This window comes from Suncus etruscus, chromosome 6, assembly GCF_024139225.1.
Source record: "Suncus etruscus isolate mSunEtr1 chromosome 6, mSunEtr1.pri.cur, whole genome shotgun sequence".
NCBI classification, from domain to species: domain Eukaryota; kingdom Metazoa; phylum Chordata; class Mammalia; order Eulipotyphla; family Soricidae; genus Suncus; species Suncus etruscus.
Genome location: NC_064853.1, coordinates 49,167,098 through 49,185,911, shown reverse-complemented (window position 1 = coordinate 49,185,911; position 18,814 = coordinate 49,167,098). Strand labels below are relative to the sequence as shown.

At 41.1% G+C, this 18,814-nt stretch overlaps 1 protein-coding gene across 2 annotated transcripts in view; it reads right to left on the bottom strand.

The window, feature by feature from the left end:
- Positions 1 to 18,814, bottom strand: part of EYA3 (EYA transcriptional coactivator and phosphatase 3) — a 109,979-nt gene that overhangs the window by 29,912 nt on the left and 61,253 nt on the right. For both annotated transcript variants that reach the window (XM_049774772.1, XM_049774773.1), the window contains 3 exons: positions 14,185 to 14,270; positions 3,742 to 3,925; positions 1,158 to 1,297 (listed from right to left, as the gene is read on the bottom strand). In XM_049774772.1, coding sequence (XP_049630729.1) covers positions 1,158 to 1,297; positions 3,742 to 3,925; positions 14,185 to 14,270 — 410 coding nt within the window. The remainder of the gene's footprint in view (positions 1 to 1,157; positions 1,298 to 3,741; positions 3,926 to 14,184; positions 14,271 to 18,814) is intronic.

The following is an 18,814-nucleotide window of genomic DNA, read 5'->3' as shown; positions in this document are numbered from 1 at the left end:
GCAACTTCTGAGCGCATAGCCAGGAGTAACCCCTGAGCGTCACAGGGTGTGGCCCAAAAACCAAAAAAAAAAAAAAAACAAAAACAATTATTCCCATTTGTATAACTTTCTAGTCTTTTTTTGTTTTTGTTTTTGGACTACACCTGGTGATGCTCAGGGGGTTACTCCTGGCTATGTGCTCAGAAATCGCCCTTGGCTTGGGGGACTATATGACATGCTCAGGGATTGAATCGTGGTCTGTTCTAGGCCAGCGTGTGCAAGACAAAAGCCCTACTGCTTGTGCTACCGCTCGGGCCTCACTTTCTAATCTAGTTTTTTTATGATGAAGTCGAAGAATGGGGAAATGGCTCATGCCTATTATATATTAAGCATGTTTTTTGTTTTGGTTTGGTTTTGGTTTTTGGGTCAGACCTGACGGTGCTCAGGGGTTACTACTGGCTATCTGCTCAGAAATCACTCCTGGCAGGCACAGAAGACCATATGGGATGCCAGGATTCACACCACCTTTGGTCCTGGGTTGGCCGCTTGCAAGGCAAACGCCCTACTGCTGTGCTATCTCTCTAGTTCCTATTAAGCAGTTTTAAGTTCTAATTTCAATCCCCGACACCACACAGCACTCCTAGAACCATTAGGCATTGCACTGGCAGTTACTGAGCACTACTGGGGTAAGCCCTAGGAAAAATAACTGAAGCCCAATATCTGATATTATAAATTCCAACAGAGCTAAATCACACAGAATAAGAGTGCTAATCTCAGAAACAAATGATCCAAATGATTCTACGTTTCATAGAAATTTGTCCTAGAGCTTTCTAGTCCTTTTACTGAAAGATTTAAAGTAGAGAACATTATTATAAGAACTGTAACACCCTCTACTTTGTGGATATAACGCTCTGTACTACTCTCCTCTGAAAGACAGAGGAAACTTTGTCCTGAAAATAGTTAGCAACTACTTGAATTCAGAATTTTTTCCAATACTTTTGGTTAAAACTAAATGAAAGTGGGTTAGAGAGATATTACAGTGGATAAAGCAATTGTAATTAAAGAATATATATAGTCCAGAACCATTATTTTGGTATGTTTCAGATATGTGTTTGATAAATTTAAGAAAGGTGACAAAAGAAAAAAATGAAGTAACTCATTTGAGTTTCTTCCCATACTTCCAATTCACTGTCCTGAGAAGAGCTGGCATCAGCTTTCCTCTTGCCCCGGTTCTTGCCAGTCATATTTTTCCTGGACTGGTCATCAGCATCTTTACTTGGTGTCGTCTGGGACAAAGATGGGCTTGCAGAAGGATCTCCTGGGAAGCAAAATTGAGATGTATAATCTGGCTACAAGAAACAGAAAGGAAGATAGTCACTAGGGTATCTGTCCTGAAAATTCTTACAACAGGAATAAAGGCTGGAGAAGGGGGGAGAGTTGGCGCTTGCCCACATTTAGGACTTACTCTTGGCAAGGCTCAGGGGACCATATGGGGTGTTAGGAATCAAACATGGATCAGTCACATGCAAGACAGGCATTCTTAATCCTTGTACTATCTCTCCAGTTCCGTGGAGAAACATATTATACTAAAGCAATTTATGAAAGTGTGTACGTGTGTGTGTGTGTGTGTGTGTGTGTATACACACACACTAAACATCAATAGCACCAGTAATATCAATTAGAACCTGCAGACTCGATTCCCTTGTTAAACACAATTATGAAGGTTTTTTTTTTTTTTTTTTTTTTTGGGCCACACCCAGCAGTGCTCAGGGGTTACTCCTGGCTGTCTGCTCAGAAATAGCTCCTGGCAGGCACGGGGGACCATATGGGACACCGGGTTTCGAACCAACCACCTTTGGTCCTGGATCGGCTGCTTGCAAGGCAAACGCCGCTGTGCTATCTCTCCGGGCCTGGTTTTTTTTTTTTTTTTTAAATAAAAAAAACTATGTAAATCTGAATCAAGTGTCTAATTCAGCGTTTCTTTTTTGGGGGGATGAGGGGTAGTGTGTTTGGGCCACACTTGGCTCTGAGCCTACATCAGGCTCTGCATGCCAGGATCACTCCTGGTGATTCTCAGGGGATCATATATGGGACTGAAGATTGAAATCAGGTCAGAGGCATGCATGGCAAGTGCCCTACTCACTATCCTATCACTTTGGCCCAAGATCAACATTTCTTAACTTGCATAACTGACATTTGCCTCAGTTTTTCTGTGAGGGAATGTTTGGTGCAACTGTAGGATAATTAGTTAAGTCTCTGCTCACTAGCTATTAGTAGATACTCCCACCCTCATATAATAGCCAAAAAGGTTTCATTTTTCATTGTCAAATGTGTGTGTGTGTGTGTGTGTGTGTGTGTGTGTGTGTGTGTGTGAGAGAGAGAGAGAGAGAGAGAGAGAGAGAGAGAGAGAGAGAGAGAGAGAGAGAGAGAGAGAGAGAGAGAAAATGGGCAAAACTGAGACTAGAAAATGGTATGGGGGGCCCGGAGAGATAGCACAGCGGCGTTTGCCTTGCAAGCAGCCGATCCAGGACCAAAGGTGGTTGGTTCGAATTCCGGTGTCCCATATGGTCCCCCGTGCCTGCCAGGAGCTATTTCTGAGCAGACAGCCAGGAGTGACCCCTGAGCACCACCGGGTGTGGCCCAAAAACAAACAAACAAAAAAAGAAAATGGTATGGGATTAGAAAAAGGTTCTTTAAGAAATAATTTATAGGGGCTGGAGAGACAGCATGGAGGTAATGTATTTGCCTTGCATGGAGAAGGTTGGTGATTCGAATCCCTGCAGCCCATATGGTCCCCCGAGCCCACCAAGAGCGATTTCTGAGTATAGAGCCAGGAGTAACCCCTGATCATTGTGGGGTGTGACCCAAAAACCAAAATAAAAAGAAAAAAGAATTTATGAGGGAATGAAAGAAAGAGATGACGGGAGCCAAAGAGATGGTACACAATTTAGGGTGTGTGCCTTAAATGTGACTGGCCCTGGCTTAATCCCTGTACCACAGAGCCACCAGCATTGCTGGGTATAATCCTGGAGACTCCAAATCACTGGAATTTGGTGCTTTGTGGTCCCTGAGAATCACCCAGGTGTCTTGGGTGGGTCCCTGACACTGCAAGAGTCCCACATTTGGTGGGAATTGCTGGAATGGCTCTGAGCACCATTTGTGAAGCATCATTCCCTTCACTCCCCAAAATGGGTACATAGAGGTGAATTCGTACATACCACTTATATATTGGACTCTGAGTTCTAAATTTCCCCATCTTCCCGTTTTTTTGTTTTTGGTCACACCTGGCAGCGCTCAGGGGTTACTCCTGGTTCTGTGCTCAGAAATTACTCCTGGCAGACTTGGAGGACTATGTGGGATTCCGGGATTCAAACCACCTTCCCTCCTGGATCAGCTGCATGCAAGGCTAAAGCCCTACTGCTGTGCTATTTCTCTTCCTCCTCTCCCAGTTGATGTTGATGTGACCAAGGGTTTGCACACTCCCTCATCTTGCTGTGATTCTTACACATTGACTTGCATTGCTCACGCACATTTGGCTATAGTGAGGCCAAAAATCGCTTGCAAGAGCCAGACAGTACAGTGGTAAATCACTTGTCCTGCATTGATAACCTGGCTTTAAGGAGTGATCCTGAGTACCTCAAAACACAGACACACACATACACACATGTTGGGCACATTGGGCTATCTCAGACAACATCTGCCATAGACTGCTGGAGGAAGCAGGACCCTTATAGTGGGAGCTCTTGGAGCTGAGGAACTTACCAGAGGGAAGTCTCTGTGTGGCAGGTGCAGGTACCAGAACACTGGATTTTTCTGTCTGGTATGTGGCTGCTGCTAACGTGGTACTTTCAGTATCACTGCTCGTCTGGCCTGTGACTCCAAAGCTGGAGCTCGGGTAGCAGGTCTGGTACTGATTCTGACCAAGGATAGTATAGGTGGGGTAGTCCTACAGGTCAAAGAAAGGAATAAAGGAGGAAAACAACACTCGTAGCACATCACATTTATCTCAACACATAATTTCTTTTCCTCTTACTCATAATTATTTTCCTAAAACATAAATTTCATTGTTCCCTAATCTATTAACCTTCTATTTGTGCCAATGATTTTCAAACACAATCCACGGAAACCTAGGTGTCAAGAGGAGATACAGTAGGGACTGTCTTTGAGAAGAGAAGATGGCTGAAAAAAAAAAGTATACTCTGTACTCTATTTACATATCTCCTTTCTACAAGAAAGCTCATTAAAAATAATTATGCGCGGGCCACAAAGTGCTTGAGGACCTCATGGCACCAGGGATGTGGCTCAGAGGCAGATTGTTTGCATTACATGTGTATGACCCTGGGCTAAATTCCTAGTACTAGTAAACAAAACATGGGTTCAAGCCTTTAAGCTCTCTCCCTGGAGCCTGCATGGAAATTCTGTTTTGTTTTGTTTGTTTTTGGGTCACACCCAGCAGCGCTCAGGGATTACTCCTGGCTCTACTCCCTGAAATCGCTTCTGGCAGGTTCAGGGGACCAAATGGGATGCTGGGATTTGAACCACCATCCTTCTGCATGCAAGGCAAATGCCCTACCCATGCTATCTCTCCAGCCCCTGCATGGAATTTTTAAAGGATTCTACTCTTTAAGCAGTTTATGAATTGGGGCTGAGAAAGCTAATACAGCAGGTAAGGGGCTTGCCTTGCATGCAGCCAACATGGGTTTGATCCCCAGTATCCCATATGGCTCCCCACATTGTCAGGAGTGATCCCTGCTGCAGAGCCAGGAGTAACCCATGAGAATTACCAGGTGTGGCCCAAAAATAAAAACAAGGTTATAAACTATGAGAGACAGTACAGCTAGTAAGGCACTTGCTTTGCATGCTACCAACCTAGGTTTGATTCTTAACACTGCATAAGATTACCTTGAACACAGTAGTTTTGTCCCAAAGCAAAAACACCCATAAAAACAAAATATTACTATACTAGATGGTAGTCCTTCTAAGAATAGATGAGCTTAAACCAAATAAGCAAAACTAAAGCTGAAATGTAGTTAGGTAGTAGAAGAGCACATCACAAATAGGAAGCTCTGGGTTTGATCTCAGGACCCCACCGTCCAAAAAATGACTACTATGCTACAACAACAACAACAACAGCAACAACAACAACAATGAATCCCCACAAATTCAAATTAATTTCCCAGTTTAGACATTACTTTGATTTTTTTTAAAAAATATATATATATCTTTATTTAAGCACCGTGATTACAAGCATGCTTGTAGTTGGGTTTCAGTCATAATTATTTGTTTCTGAGCTACATTTGGCGGTGCTCAGGGTTTACTCATGGCTCTGTGCGCAGGGGACCATATAAGATAGAAAAGATTTAAACTGGATTGCTGCAGGCAAGGCATGTGCCCTACCCACTCTAGGTCTCTCTCCAGTCCCAGGTACTTTCTTTTTAAAGCAAATTAAATAAAAACAAAAGCCAAAACTTTCTTTAGAAAGTATCTTTAGAAAGTATCTTTAAAATATTTAGAAGAGGGTCGGAGAGATAGCACAGCAGTAGGGTGTTTGCCTTGCACGCGACCAATCCAGTATCAATTCCAGTTTGATTCTCAGTTTCCCACATGGTTTCCTGTGCCTGTCAGGAACGATTTTTGAGTACAGAGCCAGGAATAACCCCTGAGCGCCAATGGGTGTGACCCCCCAAAAAATATTTAGAAGAAACCAATGTGTAGTTTATTGTATTCTAATTACACCTCAACAAAGCTTTATTTATTTATTTATTCGTTTTTTGGGTCACACTTGGTTAACTCCTGGCTTTGTGCTCAGAAATCACTCCTGGCAGGCAAGGGGGACCATATGGAATGCCAAGATTCTAATCACTGTCCATCCTGGATAAGCTGCGTGCAAGGCAAACACCTTATTGCTGTGCTATTGCTCCAGCCTTCAACAAAGCTTTAAATGACCAAAATCAAACCAGATATGATGCACAACTCAAATAGAGAACTTTGAAAAAAGCTCCACTGGAGGCCAGGAATGTAGCTCTGCCATAGAGCTTATGTGTCACAGGTATGAGAACCTGGGTTCAATCCCTGGCATTGTAAAGGAAAAGTTTCCCCTGGATTTGCTAACTGCCCTAATCACCTACCCCCCTTCACAATTCTGGGAACTTAAGTTTCCCCTAAGTTTCCTGATCATTCACCTACCTTCACAATTGTGGGAACGTGTAGACCCAGTTATAGTTTAACTTTCTTTCTGTTCCTACATGGTTTTAACCTGGTCATGTTAACCCTGTAAGCTTGCACCTGTACCTTGCAAAAATGTAATTGAGCAAATGCCAGATGTCATGTACTTCCTAAAGCCAATCTACTGTACCTTTCTATTGTTTGAAATACTATATACAGCTTGTAAGCTCATGGCTCAGGGCTGGCAGTTTCTAGCTTATGCTGGATTCTAGCGCAGCCCCTGCATGCTTGTAAGAAAATAAACCCCCTGTTTTTGCATGAGACTGTGGTCTTGGTGTCTTTGAACGGCGCATCGTTCTCCTGGACTTAACATTGGAGGCCCCAGCGAGATATTCACGCCTGTTCAGGGACATCAACGCTTCACCTCGGGGTTTTGAGAACACCGGCGCCTAGGAGGTAAAATGTGCACTTGGTGTGGGCAGTGTGACTGCCGTACGAGCCCGTGAGGGTTCTCGGTGGCGGCTGACAGACGTGTCTAGAGGGCCGCAGGTCACAGATCTGAGGGACGCCTCAGTGAGGTTTGGGGATCCCGAGGACGCTCGGGAGCCCTTCTGTATGTATGACCCTTAGTGGGGTATACATTTGTAAACTGCCCAAGTATCGGGACCTAGGTCAGATTCTGTTTGTCTGTCTGTCTGTTACTGTTTTGTGTGAGTTGTTTCTCCTTGTCTTGTGTGACTTGTTTTATTAAGGAGCCCTAGGGAGAAGTGGCCAGAGGGGCCCTTCTCATCAGGGAGGAGGTTGGGTGAAGCCTCCTCGGCAGGGAACAGAAATCTTGGCTCCAAACATAGGAGACTCCACGGAGCTCCAAGGATCAGTGCAAGTCCCAGCCGGGCTTTCCAAAGTGGGCGTGAGCCCTTCGCAGATCCTTCAGGTTGGTTTGATTTCATTTTGATCTCATTTTTAGTTTTGGTTTTATTTTTTGGCTTTCCACTTCTCTGGTTCATTTTCTCTTATCTCTCTCTTCAAAACTGGAAGTTAAAAATCCCTCCCAGTCCTGGAGAGGTGTGGAGTTCATTGGGCATGGCCCAGAGAGCAAAAGAAATTTGTAAATTTTAAAGTGAGAGTGAAGACCGGTCAGTGTGAGTGGTGAAGTGCTTGGCAGAATGTGTGGGGAATCTGTGTGATAATTGATTTCTTGATTGTTATTATCTATTGCCTTTTCTCAGTCAACCACGGAGCAGGCTCAAACTGCTCAGTCCAAGGTCTCTTGCTGGCGAACTTCCCAGAGGTGCAAAAATTGGTGTTAAGTGGCAATTTCTATACTTCCTTGTTATTTTCTGTTTCGTTGTGTTTTTGTATTTCAAGGCAGGCTCTGTTAGGGACAGGGCAAGGTGGTGGTCGCAAACTCTGCCTCTTTGGTGGCCAGCAGGACTTAAATTTGTCCTGAGGGGCTGGACTTTGTGACTAAACACCTCAGCCAAAAAGGTAAAAATCAGAAAAATCTTGAGAGCTGCCGTCTTGTTGCTTCTGGCTGGGAAGCTAAGAAATTAGTCAGTTAAAAAGGAAAACTTACCAAACTCCCTTCCCCCCCTGGTTTAAATTGGGAGTGGCTGGGAGTCCAGAAGGAAAAATTGGGTCTTTAAATCTCTTTGAAAAATTCCTCTGACTTAAAGGTTTCTTAGAATAAATAATTTGGTGGAAAATGTTGCAAATTATTGTAATTAACTTTTCTGATGAAACTAAGTTCTAATACAAACTGGAAAATGCCACCTGCCATAAGGAATTTCACCAACTCTAAGAAATTATCAATCAGTTCAGAAACAGGTTCCAACAGCATTGTAATGTGGGAATAATACAAATTTTTATATTTCTATTTCTGTTAAAAATAATATTAATTTTAAGAGGCCAAAACTGTGTGAAAAATGTTGTGGTTAGCATTTTAATAATATTGTTAATCTTGTGAACGCTTAATATTGTTGAAATACCTAAATCTAAATAACAATATGAAATTTAATGTGGTTTTAAGGTCTTAATGTAAAAATGCCTAGACTGTCTTTACTAAGTGTAATAGAGAAAAATTTGATCCTGTCAGATAAAAGTAATTCTAGCAATTTGTTTTCTAATTGAGAAAAATAAAAGAAATAAAAGTTTTAGGTATTTGTATAAAGTGCAGACCTTTTTAAAATTAAGGTAAAATTAGTCATATTTAATATCTCTAAGGTTTTTATAACTTAAGTTATACTGTAGTGCTTGAATGGTTATGATACCTACCTCTCATTTGCTGAAGTTGCATCTTGTAAAGCCTAAGTAACTTGAAACTGGAATTTAAGATATAATATGTTCTGAACACTGTCATAAATTTGGCATTTCCATCAATAAACAGAGTATATTTGCAGTAAACTCATTTGGACCTCAATAAGTTATAAAGCAGAAAAAGAAATTGTAAAATAAATTTTTAGAAACTGCAAAATGCTATGTCTAAAAATAGTTAAAGACAAAAGACCATTTTGAATAATGTACTAAGTTGTTCAGAAAAATAAAGTAATTAAAATTAAGTGGAAGGATCAAACTTTAAAAACTATAACTTCTCTAGACTGTAAATTTAAAATACTTTTAAGAAAACTTATGTTTTGCTTTGGTCTAAAAATTTTGTCAAATCTGGCATATAGGAATTTTAACATGAAATACATAAAATATATCAAATATTATTTATGTAAAAAATATGTGGTTATGCAAAATGAAAAAAAATATAAATTTAATACTGGGAAAAAAAAAAAAAAACTCTGAAAAAGAGTAGCCAGTTGGTAAAACTGAAGGAAATTTGTAGAGTGAAGTTAAAAAGAAAAAAATTTAAAAATGTGTAAAAGGAACTAAGAAGGTGTACCAAGAAAGAAACTATCAGATTAAGTCGGATTATTATTATTATTATTATTAAAATGCCTCTAACTCAGGAATTAGCCAATGTTTCGTGTAAAAGAAGTTTGAATGTTTTAAACCATGTTATAGTGTTCATATGTTGTTGGGTAAAAATGGAATAATAATGAGGTATTATAAACAGCTAAAAATATATATAAAGGTTTTAAAAGAAAATAATCAAAAATTTAAAATATTGAGGTTCAGTTTAAAGGTGTTTAAAAATATAGTAATTGTTAATTGTAAATTTTTTTTAAAAGTTTAAAGTCTGCCAGAAAATTTTGTAAAATAAAATTGCTGGTGTCTAATATGTTTTCTGCTTTAAGCTGAGTCCAGAAGAATAAGCAAACTTCTACTCTCTGTACGTAAATTTATTTGCTGCCAAAAATATTAATAAGTGTATCACAAGAAACTTTATGAATATAGTCATGGTTTAAAGAATTAATAATAATATAAAAAATCGTATTGTAAAAGCCTCCAGACAATAATCAGGTTTAAAATTTTCTGTGCAAAATTAAGTAACATTTGCTTTTTCTCTCTTCCTAGCACCTTTTAATATCATTTTTATGTCATGGCATCAGTTTGCTTTGCATGAAATACAAACAGATAAATTTCCTCTCTGCTTGAGGAGTAATCCCCGTGCAAACAGGGAATCTTAAAATTAGTAAGGGGACCCCAAAGCCCTCTTTTGGGAAAATAATCAGGCTTGAGGTGGTGTGACGAGCAGGCACCTTTAGGCATCTGGCTAACAAAACCAGGAAGACATCAAGATGAATGGCCTGAAAAAGGAAATGGGAAATTTCCTAGAAGTTTCTGAACCTGCACTAACTGGCCACGGCCACTCTCACCTTCCACCCTCAGTCACAAAAAAAGAGGACTTGAGGTCAGAGTCTCTTCCAAGCCTGAAGAGGAGTGGAACAGGCTACCTCTAGGAAAATCCTGCAGTGGGTGAGAAGACAAGAGCCATCCTCGAACCAACTCGTTCCTACATCAGCCTAGCCTAAGTGACTGTAACGTGACAAACCTGCTGTGTCCCCACCCTATCCTCAAAAATTCTCTGTGAGTATTGGGGGTGCCCCAAATGGAGATTTCTCCAGTAGTATTGTGTTTATGCAAAGAAAAGAGCCAAAATTTTTTCAAATATCTGGTAATGTGCAGGGTGGAGGTGGAGAGAAAAATAATTTTTATAGTTAAAGTAAAGTAACCTATGGGTGAAAGCATTCTCATTAATTGTACAGGAACAGATCATAAATTATAAATGCAAACATTAGTCTAACTAAAAATAATTCAGAGCTGTTTGTTAATAATGCTATGATGCTTTGATTTCTGTTGTTTAACTTGTGTTATCATTAATTGTTACACACTAGGTGTAAAAGACCTTAGATACAGAACAAGTGAAAAACCCCCCAGGAACCTCTTCATAAGTCTTTTTCAGATACTTCTCAGAAGCCCACAGCTCGGGTGGTCAGTGGCCTGGACAGACTATCTGGTGACCTCAAAGGACCCCCCCCTGCATATCCATCTGACTCAACTTCCTGGACCAGGGCAAAATGAAGATCACCTACTGTACCAGATGACAGCATGGAACTGTGAAACCACTGGTCAGGCATACTGGAAGCTCTCTTCCAGTTGGGACTGGATCGTGATAACCAGATTTGTAGTGAATCACACTTTTTGAAGAGCAGCTGGGGAAGGGGGCATAAAAGAAATGCCTTGCATTGCCCTTGAAGTTTTTTAATCTGGCCTCCCATTATTGTGTGCTAATTCAGAAGCTGCCCAGAGTGCTATATTATAATTCTGATTTCTTTAAGGCAAGGTTTAGTAGCTGCTCTACCCTCGAGAACTGGTTTCCCTCACCCTGGCAGTCATCCTAGGGATGGGGTTAGCTGCTGAAATTAAAACAGGAACAACTGCGCTCTTAAGGGGGGCCGATCAAATCAGTAAGCTTGAAACAGCCGTCAGGCAAGACCTAAGAGAAATAAAAGCCTCAGTTCAAGCTCTCAAAGACTTGCTAACTTCCCTGTCAAAAGTTGTGCTCCAGAATAAAAGGGGGTTAAATCTCCTCTTTTAACAGGAAAGTGGGCTATGCATGGCCCTCAAAAACACTGGGGTTGTACAGGCATCCATGAACATACTTAAAAAGAGGCTAGACGAAAGGGAACAAAAATCCCGGGTTCAAAACAATTGGTTTTAGTCCTGGTTCAAGTAGTCCCCCTGGCTAACAACTCTAATGTCTGCCATTACAGGCCCACTTGTGCTCCTGCTGCTATTACTGACTATAGGACCTTATGATTATTAGGTAGCAATATGAGGCACTTAATCAAACAACCCAAGATCTCTAGGATTAGAGATCAAACAAAAAGAAAAGGGGGGGATGTAAAGGAAAAGTTTCCCCTGGATTTGCTAACTGCCCTAATCACCTACCCCCCTTCACAATTCTGGGAACTTAAGTTTCCCCTAAGTTTCCTGATCATTCACCTACCTTCACAATTGTGGGAACGTGTAGACCCAGTTATAGTTTAACTTTCTTTCTGTTCCTACATGGTTTTAACCTGGTCATGTTAACCCTGTAAGCTTGCACCTGTACCTTGCAAAAATGTAATTGAGCAAATGCCAGATGTCATGTACTTCCTAAAGCCAATCAATCTACTGTACCTTTCTATTGTTTGAAATACTACATACAGCTTGTAAGCTCATGGCTCAGGGCTGGCAGTTTCTAGCTTATGCTGGATTCTAGCGCAGCCCCTGCATGCTTGTAAGAAAATAAACCCCCTGTTTTTGCATGAGACTGTGGTCTTGGTGTCTTTGAACGGCGCATCGTTCTCCTGGACTTAACAGCATCAGCAAATAAAACACACTCCTCTCACCTCCATCCCTTCAGCTCCTGGTAACAAAACTGAAAAAACTTCCAGGGAGTGGCAGCTGCAGGTTGTAACTTGCTGCATACTTCTAGCATGCTTTCTCTCTTTTTATTCTTTTTTTTTTAATTTTTCATTCCTTTTTTTTTTTTTTAATTTTTCATTCTTAGCATGCTTTCTCTGCATGAGCTTCTGATCCTGTTCCCTGGCATCACAGGACAAAACTCTACTGGCACTTGCCTGTACATAACTGTCTCTGACACCATCTGTGGTCCCCTAACCCCCCACAGTAGTGATTCCTGAGCAGAGAAATAAGAATAAGCCTTGCTCACCACCACATAAGATCCTTGGGCCTGGGGCCCGGAGAGATAGCACAGCGGCGTTTGCCTTGCAAGCAGCCGATCCAGGACCTAAGGTGGTTAGTTCGAATCCCGGTGTCCCATATGGTCCCCTGTGCCTGCCAGGAGCTATTTCTGAGCAGACAGCCAGGAGTAATTCCTGAGCACTGCCGGGTGTGGCTCCAAAACAAAAAACAAAAACAAACAAACAAACAAAAAAAAGATCCTTGGGCCTGGAGCCAATAGCACAGCGGAAGGGCATTTGCCTCGTATGCGTGAACCCTGGATGGACCCTGGTTTGATACCTAGCATCCCATATGGTCCCCCGAGCCTGACAGGAGCAATTTCTGAGTGCAGAGCCAGGAGTAACCCCTGAGCGTCACTGGGAGTGACCCAAAATCCAAACAAAAATAAAAACAAAAACCCACCAGGCAAGGTCCAGAAAACCTAAAAAAAAACCAACAACAACAAAAAACACCAGATGAACTGTGGTGATTCAGCATTAAAGCATTAAATAACCCAAAAGATGGGCAGTAATAGTAAAAACTGACAAAAACAAATATAAGAACTCCAGAAATGACTGTATTACAATGGGATGGGGGAAAATCAGAGACACTGTTTTGTTCTGGGGTCACACCCAGCAGTTCTCAGAGCTTACTCCTGGTGGGCTCAAGGAACCACGTGGATCATAGGGGATTGAATCCAGGTTAGGCATCTGAGGGCAGTGGTTGGCAAGCAGCGGCTCTTTCCACTTTTTAATGCAGCTTTTCTGTGTGCCGGGCGGCCGCTCCAGGAGTCAGGACTCTGCTCCTAGCCTCTGTCAGTGGGTGCCCTGTGTGCAGCCCTGGTGGCTGGCTCCACACAGCTCCAGTCGGGTCATGTGGAATGGAGGGGGGCGTTACTTTCTGTGTGACTTTCCTCCCGACAGTGTATCATCCTATGTATTTTCGGTGAGATTTGGCTCAGTTGAAAAAAAAGGTTGCCCACCACTGCTGCAGGGCAAGTGTCCATCCACTGTACAATCTCTCTGCTCCCTGGCATCAGAGATTTCCCCACCCTCTTGGTTTTAGGTCTATTTTTAGGCTTACTGAAAGTTGCCACTGACAATAATTGAGAAGTCACAGGAAAAGTGGGTTTTCATTTAAAAGAATAAAGAGTAATAAAGAAAGATTTATTTTAGTGGACTAGCAGGACATTAAAGAAAAAATATGGGGCCGGCGAGGTGGCACTAGAGGTAAGATGTCTGCCTTGCAAGCACTAGCCAAGGAAACATCGCAACCACGGTTCGATCCCCTGGCATCCCATATGTTCCCCCCAAGCCAGGGGCAATTTCTGAGCGCTTAGCCAGGAGTAACCCTTGAGCATCAAATGGTGTGGCCCGAAAAAAACAAAACAAAAATAAAAAAATAAAAAAATAAAAAGTGGGCTAAATAAAAAGTATAAGAAATATCTATTTCACAAGTATTATCTATATTTATTTATTATTTTTACAGTGCCAAGGACTTGAATCAATACATGCAAGTACATGCAAGGCAAGTTCTACATTGCTGGCCCCCACAAATATGTGCTTTTAACACGTATGTCATTTTTCTGAGGATGTGTAAGTGAACAAAGTAGCAAAGTAAATCTTCTCCCCAATGAATTTTACTTTCTAGGAGGCAGAGGGAGAAGATAGTCATACATTATAAGTAAAGGAGCAGACAGAACCACACAATTCAGAAGCTTAACAAAGGAATGAAACTTAGTAAAAGGGGAAGGGGTGAGAACCTGAGAAACCACCCAGGGTCCTATTTCGAGGTCATTTAGAAAAAGATCTGCCCACGGTCCATACTGGCTATTTCTTAGAGATTTTTGACCATAGCAAGAAGAGGGGAAGAGCAAGCTAGAGGAACCATACCAAATAGAAGGAGCAAAAAGTATTAGCATACCTGGTTTGAGATACTAGAAGCTGCTGCTGCGGGAATATTGGCAACTGTGGATGAAGTGGCTATCAGGCTGGCATTTGTGCTTGAAGCTATAGAAAGAAGAGTAGAAAAGATTATTTTATAAAAGGCAAGAAGAATCTGGCAAATATATTAAGTTAACAAATTTACAAAGAATTGAAAGAATATTGACAACGGGGCTGGAGAGATGGCATGGAGGTAAGGCGTTTGCCTTGCATGCAGAAGTACAGTGGTGCGAATCCTGGCATCCCATATGGTCCCCTGAGCCTGCCAGGAGCTATTTCTGAGCATAGAGCCAGGAGTAACCCAAGTGCTGCCAGGTGTGACCCAAAAACCAAAAACTAAAAAAAAAAAAAAAAAAAAAAAAAGAAATATTGACAAGGGAATAAAATTGTGGTTTGCTCTTTTGCATACCATACCTTAATTTAAATTTAATTAGAAATTAAAGTAATTTTTTCTAATTGTCCCTAGAAAGATATACTATACACAAATTCATGCTATTACTAGCTATAAAACCAGAAGTTAGGGCTGGAGAGATAACACAGTAAGTGAGGTGCTTGCCTTGCACACAGCAAACCTAGGTTGAATCCCTGGCACCACATATGGTTCTCTGAACACTGCCAGGAGTGATCTATGAGTAGAGAAAGGAGTAAGCCCTGAGCACCAGGGTGTGACATAAAAATAGTAATCAAAAACAACAAAAAAGAAAAAATATCAGAAGCTAAACCAAACTATTTCAATGCATCTCCAGCAACTGATAAACAAGTTGTCAGCAATATGACTTGCAATTAACAGAAATAACAGCAGCTCTCATAGATCTAATTGAAAATTGTGTTCTGGGCCCGGAGAGTTAGCACAGCGGCGTTTGCCTTGCAAGCAGCCGATCCAGGACCAAAGGTGGTTGGTTCGAATCCCGGTGTCCCATATGGTCCCCCGTGCCTGCCAGGAGCTATTTCTGAGCAGACAGCCAGGAGGAACCCCTGAGCACCACTGGGTGTGACCCAAAAACCAAAAAAAAAAAAAAAAAAAAAAAGAAAATTGTGTTCTGATGTTTACTGTCATTGTCCCAAGTTAGAAATTTCTCATTATAATAAAAGTGCCTTGAAAAAAAAGCCAAAATTGCAAATTCTAAAGTGCTTTAAGTAGCTTCATGGGCTCTATTCGATTAAAGAATTGCTAATCTTGATTAACAAAAACTTTCATCTGGCATTTAATGATTTTATCAAAGAGTTTGGAAAAATTTCAATATATTAATCTAGTCAGAAAGACTACTTTTCTTTTTTGACCAAATTAATGGAAATCTGATCCCCTTTCAAACCTCTGACTAAGGAAAGGGCAGCTGATAAAGTACTTTCTCTCTCTCTCTGACTTATTTCACTCAGCATAATAGATTCCATGTACATCCCATGTATAGGAAAATTTTATGACATCATCTAACCTGACAGCTGCATAATACTCCAAAAAGAACAGGTCAGATGAACAAATACAACAGAAACCATATAAGATTGGTCAAATCATAAAAATTTTTAATTTTTTTCCCCAAGGACACTCTTCTTAGTATAACATCCAAAAGGGTTTAAGGCAAATCAGCAATAAGAGCAGCTATGCTGAAACCCCAGCATTCAGAGAAAGAACCTGAGACAAAGAACTTAATCAGTCCTCAGTCATGAGATGTCATGAAGATGACAACATGAGTTTTTCAGTACCAGTGGCTGCTGCATTTTCCACCTCAGCTTATATTTGAGTCACTAGGTTTTTCCAGTTTTTAGGGTAAAATTAAGGGGGTCAGCTTATACTCGAGTATATAGGTACTTTGTTTTCTTTTCTGCCTGCTGTCTGTGTTCTGGCTATTTTACTGCAGTTCTGCAAGACATAATAGACTGTAATAGAGTCTGAAGTCTTGGTGGCTCAGATGATATTGCAAGTTTTTTATGCAGAAGCTGTAGGTTTGATCCCTATAGGGACTAGCTCTTGAACTCTGCTGGTTGTGGATTTATGTATGCACTTGTGCACATGCACACACATACACTGTGGTGCTTCTCGTTCGTTTAATTTTAAGGCCACACTCCGCAATGCTCAGGAATTACTCCTGACTATACTTGGGAATCACTCGTGGCAGTGTTTGGGGGACTGTATGGGATGCCAGGGATCAAACCTGGTTGGCTGCATTCTGCCACTGGCAAATTTCAAAAATAAAGATATATACCAAAAACAATTACAATATTAAGGAATCAGGTTAAATGTTTTTCAATATTTATTGCTAAAGAAACTAAATGCTAAACTGTAAACTATAACTTTAAAACTTTAAAGTGCAGAAAACCATAGCTTAACAGGTAATCAAGCTAAGTCACAAAGGTTAAAATCCTTCAAAACTGGATTCCTCCTCCTCCTCATCTGTATGTCCAAAAAGAGCTTCAGCTGTATCTGAAGTGAGGGTATCAGCACAGACACTGTCGTCATCATCACTGAGTTCGCAGATAACATCATCACTGCTGTCAGTCTCATACAAAGTGCAGAATATTGTGGGTTATATAGTTCAGTGGCATACAGTTCAGCTCAGCCACCTGCCTCTTCAGTTCAGGTGCAATTTGTGGACTGAGCTGGAGCACCCCCTCCCCCAGCAGACGACAGAAGACGACTGGAGACTGTGCATTTGTATGACCCGAGTATAAGCCGAGTTTGGTTTTTCTCCGGCACTAATTTATATTCGAGTATATAGGTATTTAATCTCTTTTTTTTTTTTTTTATTTTTGGGCCACACCCGGTAATGCTCAGGGGTTACTCCTGGCTATGTGCTCAGAAGTAGCTCCTGGCTTGGGGGACCATATGGGACACCGGGGGATCGAACCTCGGTCCGTCCAAGGCTAGCGCAGGCAAGGCAGGCACCTTACCTTTAGTGCCACCGCCCGGCCCATTTTTTTTTTCTTTCTTTTTTCTTTTTTTTTTTTTTTTTGGTATTTAATCTCTTAAATCCATCTGTTTTAGCATAGCCCACTTCTTTCTCAAGTTTGCTCTGTTCCTGGTATTAGTACATACACATATCTATCTTTCCTCCTATTGAGTTTTAATTTTGGTCAATCTTCTTAATAACGTACAAATGTTTACATTTATCTTTACATATGAGGAAAAAGGTAATCTGACAAGGTAGTTTAACTATTTTTAGACCACTCTGATGTAAGCCTAAGATAAAGATGAATTTTAAAAACATTTGCCCACGTATTCTCACCATCTTAGTTAGGTAGCTTGATTTTGGTTAATGACTGATAGAGTTTTTAACAATAGTGGAATATGAATCTCATATTTCTCTCAAAAATGATGGCTTCTGGGGCCAGAGCGGTAGTGCAAGCCTTGCCCGAGCCAGCCTAGGATCAAACCCCCAGCGTCCTTTATGGTTCCCCAAACCAGGAGCAATTGCCGAGTGCATTGCCAGGAACCCCTGAGCATCACCAGGTGTGGCCAAAAAAACAAAACAAAACAAACAAACAAACAAACAAAAATGATAGCTTCTACCATAGAAGATATTGACCTGTTGACCTAGAAACTTTAGAGTTCAGTAACTTCTCTTTATCTGACTTAGTTTCTAACATAAATAATTCATTCAATCAGCAAATGATAGGGTCTCTTATATATCCAGAACTTTCTAGTCATTGATAGTGAATGAACAAGAAAAAGACTGCCTTCCATTTCCTTGCATGTGATTAAACTGGGTTTGATTCCCAGCATCCCATATGGTCCCCTGAGCACCTCCAGGAGTGATCCCTGAGCATTGCTGGGTATGGCAAAAATCCAAAACAAAATAAAAATAAAAAAAAAGAAAGACAGCTTTAATGGAGTTAAAAGTGAGAGAAGTTGGGCTGGAGAGATAGTACATCGGTATGGCATTTGGCTTGCATGAGGCCAACTTGGGATGAACCCAGGTTCGATTCCTGGCATCCCATGTGGTCCGCCAGCTTGCCAGGAGTAACCCCTGAGCACAGTTGGGTGTGCCCCCCCCAAACAAAAACAAAATAAGGAAAAAAGTGAGAGAAGTTAGCGAGAAATAAATATTCATTTGGGTTCCTGTAAGCAGCATCAAATGCTACCTAATCACACCTTTCTACTGGCTCTGTGGCACACTGGCTAGCATACCTTGGTTTTCTAAACTCACGATTCACTCAATTTTTAATCATAACAAGTCCTAACACACATAACTATCACTAAAAAAAAATTAGGTACTCTTTAAAAAGTATTACTCATTCAAGCTCCTGAGAGAGCAAGAGAGCAGAGAGTAAACTTGCCTTGCAAATGGCCAACAGTTCCTTGGTACCACATACCCTCCCTGAGCATTTCCAGTATGCCTCATTCCCCAAAAGTATTTATCATCCTGCAATAATATGTGTCGATATCAACCATATATTTAAAAATCAAAAGTGTTATCAAGGTATGCAACAAAAAGTATAAAACAAGGGGCCGAAGTGGTGGCGCAAGCAGTACGGTGTTTGCCTTGCATGCAGCTAACTTAGGACGAACCGTGGTTTGATCCCTCAGTGTCCCATATGGTCTCCCAAACCAGGAGCAATTTCTGAGCACAGAGCCAGGAGTAAACCCTGAGCATCAATGGGTGTGGCCACACCCA